This window comes from Mya arenaria, chromosome 17, assembly GCF_026914265.1.
Source record: "Mya arenaria isolate MELC-2E11 chromosome 17, ASM2691426v1".
Lineage (NCBI taxonomy): Eukaryota > Metazoa > Mollusca > Bivalvia > Myida > Myidae > Mya > Mya arenaria.
In genome coordinates this window covers 25,572,052-25,586,353 of record NC_069138.1, presented here as the reverse complement: position 1 = coordinate 25,586,353, position 14,302 = coordinate 25,572,052, and the positions used below count along the sequence as shown (strand labels likewise).

The 14,302-nt window shown below is 35.1% G+C and overlaps 1 protein-coding gene across 3 annotated transcripts in view; it reads left to right on the top strand.

Moving 5' to 3' along the window:
• The window catches only part of LOC128224130 (regulator of G-protein signaling 3-like), a 59,288-nt gene extending 45,740 nt beyond the window's left edge, over positions 1-13,548 (top strand). For all 3 annotated transcript variants that reach the window (XM_052933818.1, XM_052933817.1, XM_052933819.1), the window contains 4 exons: positions 1,136-1,269; positions 5,039-5,196; positions 6,464-6,627; positions 8,784-13,548. In XM_052933818.1, coding sequence (XP_052789778.1) covers positions 1,136-1,269; positions 5,039-5,196; positions 6,464-6,627; positions 8,784-8,969 — 642 coding nt within the window. In that variant the 3' untranslated portion in view covers positions 8,970-13,548. The remainder of the gene's footprint in view (positions 1-1,135; positions 1,270-5,038; positions 5,197-6,463; positions 6,628-8,783) is intronic.
• The last annotated feature ends 754 nt before the right edge of the window (positions 13,549-14,302 follow it).

Here is a 14,302-nt window from a genome sequence, read left to right as displayed (position 1 = left end):
GTTTTTTCAAATCCTAACAATTCCTATGATTTCTTAGCAAATACCAATGTTTTCTCATTTGCAAAACATTGGAATTCTTTGGAATAGACAATTAAGTCCGAGATAATGTGATAGTCTTTGTCATCAGCAGTATACATGATGCAAGAAACAATACGCATATTTATAGTGGGGCCATTAAAGGGACTCCTTCATGTTTATTAAAGTTTACTTTTTCTATGACGAAATAAAGCGTGGCAAATTAGGAGTGTTAACTAAGATACTGATGGCTGGAACCTTTCAACAAATGTTGATATATGCTCAAATATTGTCTTTCACGATTTGAATAGCACTAGTAAGTGCTTCAACAAAAGGTCTTAAGGTATCTTTCACATGAACGTGGGGTAGATGGAAAAAATCAAACCTTAGGGCACCTGCAGAAGCCGGTTATGAGGCTTGACACGTTACCACCCATACAGTGTGCTCAAACATCTGATTATTCATCTGCCTCACATACATGTAAAAATTACTTTTCTTGCATACCAAAGATTTAAATTTAAGCGCAATTTTGACAGAGGAGTAAGTTTTGTTTTTTAGCAAATTGTGCTTGCAAAGTTGTTTATTTGTTTGGTAATTTGAACATTAATTAGTTCCCCATCAGTGTCGCCATTCTGAGGTTTTCATTTCTGTTGATATACTTTGTTCTTCTAAATCGTTCTATTTTCTATATCATTTTCATTAAAATAATAACCTGAAATGGCACGTAGATGAACTTGAGTCGTCTAACCTAAGGGTAAGACAGAAATTTTCAGGCCCAGTAAAATCTCAGAAACGCATGTCCATTATGTCACATATTTCATTCAGGAGGTATATACATCTAACATGATTCTCCCATTTTTCAGTAACAATTGTTTACTCTTGTCCCAAGATGGGGTATACTGAAGTTGCTTGTAAAATAAGCAAATTTTTGTGCCCAATTATAATTCTAAAAGTAATCTCTTTGGCTTTGTTCTATTTCCAGCCAAAGTACACAATTGTAGCCAGCATGTGGTATCATAAACATTTAGACATGCAGTACCAACACTTTATGTTAGATTAATAGATTTGGGAATGTCTAACACCAACTTTAGATTAACCCTTTCCATTTTTTTATTTCTAGACAGACACAGACAACGCTGACCCTGCGCGGCGTATGATACACAAAACGTGCAGTGCAGATGCAGCAATGATGGCGGGAGAGGTTCTTCCTCTCGACCCTCAGGACCTTGTGAGATCCAAACAGAAGTCATCCATGTAAGATTTGCTAGTAGAACTGTGTTTGTATTTATAGATGTAAACGCCCTAATAGACATGCAGGGGGTCTTTTGGGATATTTGGCTGATTCTGGGACTTGAACAAATAAGAATTGTGAAAGTTTAGCTAATTTTTATGTAAGCTTGTATACCACAATTTGGTTTTCAGTGCACCTGCTGATATCTTTTATAAAACCAGCTACCCTATTATTCTTTGTTAGGCTACACAAAACTAAAATTATAATATTACAATTTTGGTTCATAATTAGAACTTGATTACAAGTTATAACGATGACCCAGATAATTATGTTCTTTTACAATTATAAAGTAGTTAGTGGCTTAACTTTTTTTGTTAACATGAACAAAAGTCATTAGCGGTGTTCATGTATGGATGCAGATCATGATCTTCCCATGCACAATGTGTTGCCGTCTAAATCACAGTTCTAACTTAAAATAGATTGTTTTGGGCTCAGCCAGCACTTACAAAATGTTTATGTTATCTTTTGACTGATAGCTTTGTTTGGGCATATTGTTTAAGTGCGCTTCTCTGGCTTTAAATACTGTAAATTTCACGCCCGCCCTTCACATCCATTAGGTCAAAATATAGTTTCTAGATTTGTACTCTGTCAAAGTTGAATCACCTGTCACTTTTATACAAGTATCATTATATAAAAAGGAATTAAGGGTAATGACAACCTTGTCATACTTAGGCCCTGTAAGTAGACTGAAAAGGATGATAGACATGGTTCTGATATTCCGGGGCTTTCCGCACACGATCGTTGGTGGCAGTATTGGTCAGGGATGGACAATAAATATTTTTTAGATATAATAATATACCGGTACATAAGGACCTAGGTTATTAAAAAATATACTTTTAAAAGTCGAGCTCCCAACTTAAAACTTCTAAGTTCTTAGTCCTAAAATTTATTAAATATTTTGTACTCTTTTAAATATCGTGCCTGTAGCATGTCCCAGTAATCTTCTGAGATATATTGGAGAGTACTTTTATTTTAATTTTATATTTTAATGTTAAAATTTACTCAAATGAGTTATGTTTTACAAAGTGTACATAATATTGAGTGTTTTAATATGAATCAATATCAATCAAAAAAAAAAAAGGATCCCAGAAGGATACTGCTTTAGTGCTATATACAGTTAAACCCCATTGGCTCGAACTCCCTTGGATATACAGTCAAACCCCATTGGCTCGAACTCCCTTGGATATACAGTCAAACCCCATTGGCTCGAACTCCCTTGGATATACAGTCAAACCCCATTGGCTCGAACTCCCTTGGATATACAGTCAAACCCCATTGGCTCGAACTCCCTTGGATATACAGTCAAACCCCATTGGCTCGAACTCCCTTGGATATACAGTCAAACCCCATTGGCTCGAACTCCCTTGGATATACAGTCAAACCCCATTGGCTCGAACTCCCTTGGATATACAGTCAAACCCCATTGGCTCGAACTCCCTTGGATATACAGTCAAACCCCATTGGCTCGAACTCCCTTGGATATACAGTTAAACCCCATTGGCTCGAACTCCCTTGGATATAGAGTCAAACCCCATTGGCTCGAACTCCCTTGGATATACAGTCAAACCCCATTGGCTCGAACTCCCTTGGATATACAGTCAAACCCCATTGGCTCGAACTCCCTTGGATATACAGTCAAACCCCATTGGCTCGAACTCCCTTGGATATAGAGTCAAACCCCATTGGCTCGAACTCCCTTGGATATACAGTCAAACCCCATTGGCTCGAACTCCCTTGGATATACAGTTAAACCCCATTGGCTCGAACTCCCTTGGATATACAGTTAAACCCCATTGGCTCGAACTCCCTTGGATATAGAGTCAAACCCCATTGGCTCGAACTCCCTTGGATATACAGTCAAACTCCATTGGCTCGAACTCCCTTGGATATACAGTCAAACCCCATTGGCTCGAACTCCCTTGGATATACAGTCAAACTCCATTGGCTCGAACTCCCTTGGATATACAGTCAAACCCCATTGGCTCGAACTCCCTTGGATATACAGTCAAACCCCATTGGCTCGAACTCCCTTGGATATACAGTCAAACCCCATTGGCTCGAACTCCCTTGGATATACAGTCAAACCCCATTGGCTCGAACTCCCTTGGTTATACAGTCAAACCCCATTGGCTCGAACTCCCTTGGATATACAGTAAAACCCCATTGGCTCGAACTCCCTTGGATATACAGTCAAACCCCATTGGCTCGAACTCCCTTGGCTTAATATCCTCGTTGACACGAACTGGATGTAAAAGACCGATTTCTTTATACTGAATTAGCATTCCCACTCGGCTCTAATGTTCCCTGACTCAAGGTGTTTTTGCTGATCCCTATGAGCTCAAGCCAATGGGTTTTGACTGTTTATGTATTCGACAATCATAGTGTCCTATGCATCCAGGTTAACTTAAAAAAAAGTTTTTCAGGTCAAAGGTATGTTCAAATTCAAATGAAATTGGTTGTTAATATAGATGGTTTCCATGCAGTTGATATTTCAATGTTTAGAATGTTTCAGAATCCTCAAATATATAGAGTGATAAGGCCTAAAAAAAATATACATTTGGTTCGGGTTACCTGACCCTACCTACAGAATAGGCGCCGACCCTACCATTTTTATAGTCAGTTTGAAAAAAAAATGAAAAACTAAAAAAAAAAAAATATTGTAAAAAAAATGGATTTATGAGCGTCCCTACACACAGCATGTATTGTAAACATGTGTACCATGTTTCATCTGAATTTCTTAAAACGTTTTTCATATAGTGCCAATGTTACAGTTTTTGAATTATGTTGATGCCTCTGTCAATGAGGTCAAGTCTTTAAAAAACAGACAAGCTCAAATAGGGCGAATAAATAAGGCAGATTTTATTGCATTTCATGTAACAACCAATTATTATTTTATTACAAACAACAAATTGGCAAAATTCCTTTGCATTTGGAAGTATGACATTTTGATAAAGGAATAAAATAATACAGAATACTTTATTGCATTCTTTCTTTCGCCTTAATTTTGGAAATATGTCATTTTGCTTGGGCAGTTTGTTACTCATAAAAGTTGATTTATTGAGCTCCACAGGGCTGTTAATACTTTTGAAGTAGAGAGGATTTCATTCCTATATACAGACAGTCGTCAATCCTAGAATCATTCATAGGTTCACATCAGTGAGATAGAGCTAGGTTGTGTTTAATACTTGGACATATGAAAAGGTGGATAGGTTGATTTTATATTTTTTTCATATAAAATGGATATATCTGAAAACAATTTATAAAATTAGGATTTGGGATAATTCAGTGCATTGATGTCTTACTTGATTTACAAATATTTGAGAGAAAAAAATGAATCAAATAATATGATAATTATGAATTATATCAAATTTCACTAACTTGAGAGATATTCAACTAAAACATTTAGATGTCATTAACAGTGATTTAATATTATTTTGAGAACATGTGAACATAATTATAGGGACAAGTTGTCGGCCTCCGCAATTTCATTCTTTTATGTATGTTCTCTATAATTTGAGCATTATAATTATTCATCAATTCTTTACCAAACAAAGTCACAATGTGATTATTGTGCGTAACATGATCATCTAGTCCAAGCTTAATGAACAGGTATTTTGTATCTCCACTTCAGAGTAATGGCCCTTGAATATATATTTAAAAAGTGGACAATTCAAGCAGACGACTTATTCAATTCGTCAAATTATAGTATTCAACTTAAATTTTTGCTTTCAGAGCCAGAAACATGAAGAAGAAACTGCAGGCGTTGAAGCGACGGAACACAGACTCGCTGCTAGGGGCAGCCATTATGACAGTGCGTGGAACTAGCAAGGTTACGCAGTCTGATGCTGTGGAGTGGGGAAACTCGTTTGAATCTCTGCTGTCAGATAAAAGTATGATTTTTGGTTTTTTTTTAATTCTGATTCAGTAGTTTTAGTTTATACCAATTTCTATGAGTTTGATTGAGATGAAAACCAATGGCTATAACTTACAGAATCATGCTCTAGGGAAAGAAATTAGTATAGGTGTCCATTTTTAGAGGGCTTGAGGAAGTACCTCTGAAGGAGTAGAACCCACAACCTCTTTGGTGAGAGGTGAAATCCATTACCACTGTAAATCATTAATTCTGACCTAATTATTATTGAAAATAAAACTTGCTGGTGCTTAAAGCTAAAGACTGTCTTGACATGTTTGCTTTTATTTTTTGTCTCAAAACCAGCTGATTTGGCATCAATCCCTTCAGTTCAGTCATATAAGATAACTCACAATATAAGAAATCTCAACTGTTTGGTAAACTACCAAATACTTTATTATTTATAGACCATAAGTAATGCTTTTATCCATAAAACATAATTTTTCAAAGGTAAATATGAAAAACTGCTATCTGATCGTTTGACAGCAGTCTTATGTCGCTAATTTTCAGACATTTATGCAAAAATTGGATCATTTCAAGACAAATGATAAAAAAAGTTGTAATATAGGTCAAACTGTGAGATTGCAGCTTTAAGGGATGGTGAAAGAGCAATATTTATTGTTGTTGAACTGCTAGTTTCATACTTTGTAGGATCTCTTTTCAAAAATGGAGTCATGCATCTTAAGCTTGTTTTATCAGTGTTTTAATTAATTTCTAGCTCTTTTTGATTTTCTTAAAACATTAACGATAAAACTGTTTTCATTTTAGTGGATGCTTTCACAACAATGCACAGTTTGTGAAACCTAAACTAGCTTTACCAACAAAAACGCTTTAAGATTATATTGTTGATGTATACAATTCTAAGCTAAAATTCAACCAAGTTTTAAGCTGGAATGGCTTACCGTATCTTATAAAGTGAAGGAAAATCTTTTACAATTTGCACAACTTTGTCTGTAGCATGGTGTATACATCTGGGTAGTCCTAGTTTTAGATATCCTATCAGCAATTGGACAAACAATCACGGGTATCCAATTAGAATTCATGAAATAAAAAATGCTTTCGTTTCGGAAAAATTAAATGTGAAGAAAATTAAAAAGATACGGACCATAAAGAGAAAATGTGTCTCAATTGCAGCACTCATTTTTTGTATGCAGTTGGGCAATAGAAAAATAAGTAGCCAAGCAAATATTTAGTTTAATAAGGTGAGAGGGGGAGTGGTTATTTGTACTCCTGCAATTCTTTTCCAGATGGAATAGAAATGTTCCGGAGCTTTCTGAAGTCAGAGTTCAGCGAGGAAAACATTGAATTCTGGAGCGCATGTGAGGAGTTTAAAAACATACGGACAAACAAGCTCGCTGCACGTGCACAAAAAATATACAGCGACTTCATCGCAATCAAAGCACCCAAACAGGTTAGTTTGTCTTGTAAATAAGAAACTGGGATCAGTTTCATTAATGGATCTTAGTCGTAAATAAGTATCTTAAATCTTTTGATTCCATTTTATATGTTGGCAAAAATTTTGTTTTTGGAGATTTAATTCACACAAATATGAAAAAGTGAAAAATAAATATTTCCACTAATGACTTAGCTCTTTAATGAAACAGGGAAGGCCTGGCGCCTGCTTTGCAAACTTTAGGCCTCAATAGCTCAGTGGTAGAGTGACCACTTCTGGTGCAGGATGTGGTGGGTTATTAGAAGGAGCGTTAGGAACATAGCTGCAAAATTATTTTTTCCTCATGCACATACATGTATTACTGTTTTAATTACCAATGCATACATGCAGAAGTAGTTTAATATGATTTCAAAGGCAACAAAAGAATTCATTCTGACTGAAATATGGCTGAATCTGGCAAAATATCAGAGTAGTGCAAAGAGGGGAGACTGTAGGATTTGTGGCATACTTTATAAGAAAGTAAAACAGATCTAGACATTGTGTATGGGGAAATGGCTCTTCATTACTGTACTGTTGCAAGATGGGTATCCTTGTTTAAGGAAGAAAGAAAGAACCTGAAAGATCAGCCCAGGCCCAGCCACCCAATTTCGGCAGTTCTGATGATGATACTGTCAAATCCACAATAGAGTATTTGTCTGTGATGTATTTGATTTTAATGGAAATATTAAAATCTGTAAGGATTGAACTTGTGGATACCACATTTGTTGACCCCAGAAGAGAAGCTTGCACATGTTCAAACAGCGTCAGCATTGCTCTTTAAATCAAAAGACAAGGACCCTTGACAGTTATGAGAGGTTGTCATGGGTGATGAAAAAGGCTCTTTTTTATAGCTTGGCAAAAATGAAAATGACAAAATGTGGTTGGTGAAAATAATGAGCATCCTGTGATAGCTAGACCAAGCAAAAGTGTCAGGCGGGTCATGTACGCACTTATTTCTTGACAGCGACAGGATTGCAGTCTGAGTCTCAATAGGGCAGTAGTGTAACAGGCATATGTTTAAAGGGACCATGCTTTCTTAACTTAGGATATTCGCATCATCCCCAACACTTTACAGCTCGGACCTCCAACCTTGTGACTTCTGGTTTAATCCCACATCAAGTCATGTCTGCACGTAGTCTTGAGACGTGCAGTGCCGTTGATAGTGCCTTATGCCACTTCATAAACATCATATCAAAGAAAAGTTTGCAAAGGAATTTGCAATCTAGATTTAACAGCTCAGCGTTGCAAATGCCAAAAGGGAATACTTTAGGGGACTAAAACAGACCTTTCTGCCAAGATACAAGTTATAACATTAACTCACTGTTGCCACCATATAAAGCCACCATTGTACTTACCAAAGAAAACATGAAAATGGTATCAGTGGTTCCTTTGCCTGATGCTCAGCTATAGATAGTGGTGTACTGATATTGCAGTCTGAAGTCCTTTCACAAACTGTAACATTTCTGATACAAAACTTTAGCTCAGACAGCTTGAGAAGAATTAATCAGTAGTCATTTGAAATGAATTAGAGGATAAAAGATATTCATTGTATGAAGCATTGCATGGTATTATTTCACAACAGGGAAGCATTTATCCCCTTATCTGTGGGTTACACAGGTAGAGAACAATAGGTCATGTCAGGCAATAGGTGATTGATTGTTTAAGATTGTTCTCAATAATGGAATAGAAGCAGGCATGGTCTCTGTCTGAGAAAAAAAGATCATTGTTTTTTTTCCATAGCAATGAAGAATAATTGTACAAGCTTAAAACTAGGTGAAAAATTGAATTCTGTAAAATAACAGAAGGTTAATTATGACAGCCTGGTAGATTTTTGGCCAGTGCATTGATTAAAATTATGTTCGTTTTCTAGCGCATAACAATGATGAAAACCTATGTCGTCATTAAAAAAATATTTATTTTTTATTTCAATATTTTTTTTTATCTTTACAGTGTCAAAGCTGAAAATCAAGTCTTATTTTTGCTTCATAGTTTCTGAGATCTCTGCTCGTCAAGGGAAATCACGGATTTGCTAATTGCAAATCTATAATCTTTGAAACTTATTTCTAATGACAAAAAATAATTGAGAAAATGAATTAATTCATAAAAAAAAAGCAATTATATAATATATTTTGCAGGTGAACTTGGACTCAAAGACGCGGCTTGGCGCTGTGACGAGTCTGGAAAGCCCAACACGAGACATGTTCAAGCAGGCCCAGAAACGTATACAGTACCTGATGGAGAATGATTCCTACAAAAGATTTCTTGAATCTGATCCCTATAGACAGTTGCTAGGAAACCAGCCGCTCCCTACAGGCAGATGATGGACACAACAATGTTGAGGGCTTGGCAAAAACTTCTGTAACTCATGAAAATAGAAGGCGCTATATTTGTCTTGTAATAAGCCCTTGGAATGAGCTAGTTTTCATTAGGTTAAGATTTTTTCATCTCAGAACAATCTTCAATGTCTCAGAGTTTAGGACGTTATGGGCAAAAATGAGTCTTTGTAGGATTTCATATGAAGATTTTTCCGTTTGATTTAGTTTGATCTTTAGGTCATCTGTTTCTCAAAGAAATCTAGTCAATACTTTTTTATGGCCTTGGTGTCAGTTTGAAAGCATATTCGTTGTGCAAAATCTTAAACTTAAATCATTCAAGATATTCACATGAAACTTGGCACATACATGTTTATCAAGACCCATAGTTGGGTAATGCCTCTTTTTATTGAAATAAACAACAACAGATAAGCATTAAAATCCGCGTGCAGTGTTCTGGGTTTTTTGTTTCTTTTAGTGTTATTGTTCTCAAAATAATTTTGAAAATCATATAATTTTGACATCATCGGCATAAATTAGTCCTTTGGTGGATGCCAAGTATCAAGAGTAATTATTTTTATAAAAAAATTATCAATGTGACTGGATTGATTTTCAAACATGTATCATGATGTACATAATTGATTTTGCAATTCCTTTTAAATGTATTTTAAAATAAATATAGTTTGCTGTCTGAAAGGCACAATACTTGGTAAAGAATATGAAGAAAATGTCACTTTTTTTTCTCCATAAGACCCACTCTTGCAGCCAGAATGTCACATTTTCCTCCATAAGACCCACACTTGCAGCCAGAATGTCAGATTTACCTCCATAAGACCCACACTTGCAGGCATAATGTCACTTTTTCTACCAATAACCCAGGCTTGCAGGCAGAATGTCACTTTTGACCGTAAAACCCACACTTGCAGCGAGAATGTCACATTTTCCTCCATACACCCACTCTTGCAGCCAGAATGTCACTTTTTCTACCAATAACCCATGCTTGCAGGCAGAATGTCACTTTTTCTACCAATAACCCAGGCTTGCAGGCAGAATGTCACTTTTGACCATAAAACCCACACTTGCAGCCAGAATGTCACATTTTCCTCCATAAGACCCACCCTTGCAGGCAGAATGTCACTTTTTCTACCAATAACCAACGCTTGCAGCCAGAATGTCACTTTTGACCATAAAACCCATACTTGCAGCAATGAATGTCACATTTTCCTCCATAAACCCACTCTTGCAGCCAGAATGTCACTTTTTCCTCCATAAACCCACTCTTACAGCCAGAATGTCAGTTTTTCCTCCAGAAACCCACTCTTACAGCCAGAATGACACTTTTCCTCCATATGACACACTCTTGCAGCCTGAATGTTAATATTATTCAATAGGACCCTTTCTTCCAGCATAAATATGACCTTTCCCTCCATAGACCAACTCTTGTGGCCTAAATGTTACTTTTTCCTCTCTTACAGCCAGAATGACACTTTTTCCTCCATATGACACACTCTTGCAGCCTGAATGTCACATTTTCCTCCATAAGATCCACTCTTGCAGCCTAAATGTCAGGTTTTCCTCCATAAGACCCACTCTTGCAGCCTGAATATTACGTTTTCCTCCTTCCTCCATAAGACCCATTCTTACAGCCTGAATGTCACATTTTCTTCATAAGACTCACTCTTTCTGCCTGAATGTCACATTGTCCTCCATACGGCAAACTCTTTCAGCCTGAATGTCACATTTTCCTTTGTAAGACTCACTCTTTCAGCCTGAATGTCACATATTTCTTTATAAGACTCACTCTTTCAGCCTGAATGTCACATATTTCTTTATAAGACTCACTCTTTCAGCCTGAATGTCACATATTTCTTTATAAGACTCACTCTTTCATCCTGAATGTCACATTTTCCTTTGTAAGACTCACTCTTTCAGCCTGAATGTCACATATTTCTTTATAAGACTCACTCTTTCAGCCTGAATGTCACATTGTCCTCCATACGGCAAACTCTTTCAGCCTGAATGTCACATTTTCCTTTGTAAGACTCACTCTTTCAGCCTGAATGTCACATTTTCCTTTATAAGACTCACTCTTTCAGCCTGAATGTCACATATTTCTTTATAAGTCTCACTCTTTCAGCCTGAATGTCACATTTTCCTTTGTAAGACTCACTCTTTCAGCCTGAATGTCACATATTTCTTTATAAGACTCACTCTTTCAGCCTGAATGACATTTATTATTTTGATTGTCTTATCATATATTTTTTCATTTTAATTACTTCTGTAATCATCATCATACTGTCAGTGTTTGATTTAACCTCTGTGTAACATATTCACTTGTTAGGAAACTGTAAAAACACTTTAAAAATGTATATTTTGTCATCATTTATATTTTAGTTTAAGATGATAGCAATGTTGTGATTTCAAGTATGTCTGACAGTTCTATGCCCTGAGTTAATAATAAAAAGGAGGGGATAGGAGGTTACATTTTCAGGTTTCTTGCATATTATTGACAGTCATTTGAAAATGAATTTATTTTCACTACAGTTAACAAAAATAGCCCTTAAATTTTGTTAACCAGGTTTTCTGAAGGGAAACCTCATTTATTAGAATGAGGTACATCAACAATTCTTGTTTGGGCTGCACGTTTGACATGCTTTGAGGGGTTTCAAAATGACTTGGCAAAAATGTTCTCCATGACAAGACAGAATCAGATCTGAATGTCAAAGGTCAAAGTCACATTTAAAGGTCATTGTATTTGCCTTGCATTCTGGCTTGTCCAGGGGCCATATTCAATAAAGAACTTAGATCAATCTTAAATTTAAGAGTGAAATCTAAGCTTTTTGATTGGACTGTAAAATAAATTGACCAATCAACTGAATAGAATCACTGAGGCATGTCTAAGAATAAGGATAAGAACTATATTGAATACCACCCCTGGTTGAAGGTAACACTTAAAAAAATCCTTGGTCAAAAATCCTTGTTTTTTTTCTGTAAGTTTTCATGCAAAGAGTGACTTCAAAATAACTTGGCACAAATATTTTCAATGACAAGAGTTGAAGACATTGTGTCACCTCAAGACTCAGGTTTGCACATCAAGGGTCAATGCAACACTTAAGGTCATTGGTTAAAATGCCTTGTATTCCTGTTTGTCCAGGCTGTTTCTTTGTCATACATTGGAGGATTTTAAAATATCAAGGCACAAATGTTCACCGTGACTAGAGTCAGTGTCCTGAGCATTTAATTTATATAATTTGAAACAAATATTCACCATGACTAGACAATGTTTGGCCTGCAAGAGCCATTTATATGTAAGTCAAAGGTCAAGGTCACCCTTTAGTATCATTGGTCAATAGTTCTTGTATTCAGGCTTGTCTGAGCTGTAACTTGGCCATACATTGAGGATTTTAAAGAACTTAACAAAACAGAATAGTAATGGCTAAACATACCTTGTATTTTTTCTTCTCAAGACTGTTACTTGGGCATGCATTTTGGGAATTCAAAAACTTGGTACACATTTTCATCATGACAAGACTGTTTGCCATCAGCAACATTTATGTCTGTACATTAAAGGTCAAGGTCAATCCTTTTTTCTTATTTTTTGTCCACGGTCAAGTTACAATTAACACAAATCTGTTGCAAATTAGCATAATTATGGCACAAAAATATTTTTATTATGGCACCAAAATATTTTTATATGGTGACTAAGATTGACTTAAAATTGAAATAAGCCTGTGGATATAGCGGATTTGATATTTGGATATTGTGTTGAAAATTTAAAAACAGCAGCATTAGAATTCAAAATTCAGTTTAATAGACATTTATGTAACCAAATGTTAGGAGTCCATCTATATATATATATATATATCAGATCATGATGATAGGAATCCCTTTAAAAGGCTGACATTATTTTCCTAAGTTTATAATAGTGTTTACCATTTTACTGCCTTTAAAATTATACTACCTTTTTGTACATGAATGTTAAACGAAACCAAAATTATGATGATTTTGATTTAATATAAGTGTGATCAAAAAGAATTATAATTATTACATGTTAAGTTTTAGTATTTTGTGAAGCTCACTTCGCATTATATGAATTTTTCAGTTTAGATTGATTTTCAGTATTTTGGAGTTTTGCATAATAGTGTGATATATGTCAACTGAAAAAATGATGCCACCATTATATGTATTCCCATTTTTGTAATCTTTTTAAGTTATTTGACCTCAACATATATGTCAATTGTTGATGGTTTGTGACTCCATAATGAAAGAAAATGTAAAACATTTACCCCCAAAATTTAAAAAGTACATGTTTGGACTTCAAAGATAGCAAACAATGTCATTTATGTCCGATTTTAGATGGAATATAGAGCAAATATACAAATGGTAATAAAGAGAGAGCAGATTGCCTTACCAAACTCAAAAATTAAATTAGATAAATGGTTACAGTAATGGAGCTACGAGAACTAGCGAATGTTTGGGTCAGATTCCTTAAATGTCTTGTGTTATCATTGTTTTTATGTATTACACTTACTTCTGCAATACATTTATTATAACTGTGCAATAATTTTGTTAATAAATGTTAAACATATTGTTTGTTTTTACCCATTAGCCAATGTGTAGCAAAGTTTTGTTTTGCTTTGTTGTTTTTTAAGTACAGCCTTTTTAAAAAAAACAAAAACAAATGAGACTTTTCATCAGTCTTCAGTTCTCTTGTTAAAGGTGTTTATTAAAGTGACACTCTGATTCAGAATCAATACATTCACATGTATAACTAATAAACATTTTGACTGATAAACCTTTAACTACTCACTAAATAATGCATTTATGGAAAATATTAACTATTGATAACAAGACTGTTCTTGTAATTAATAGCTGGAAATGCCAAGATATTAACTGGTTGGTGAATGTGAAAAGATTTACTGTGATCTACTATCGTCGCATAAGGTAGAAATACCAAGTTTTCTGCATCTTTCTTTCAAATTAAACTCGGTATCCTTCATAAGAAGCATTGTTTTCGACATTTATTCATCCTTTTGGTATATTAAAATAATTGTATTAATTGTGGTAAATCTTGTTCGGGAGTAAGAGTGCATCTTTAAAAAAATGTATTCAAAAGACATGTCAAATGTTTATTAATTTCTTATATTAAACATTTAAAACACATTCCATATAAAGACAACACATACATAAATGTACATTGTTTATGTTGATGCTTATCTCTTGGGGTTAATAAACAGGGCTTCCATTAAGAATTTGAAACTGTAAGTATGAACTTCCTGTCCATCAATTATGGAAGTTTTTCACTGAAATATAGAAGTTTAATTCTACCGAATACAATATCT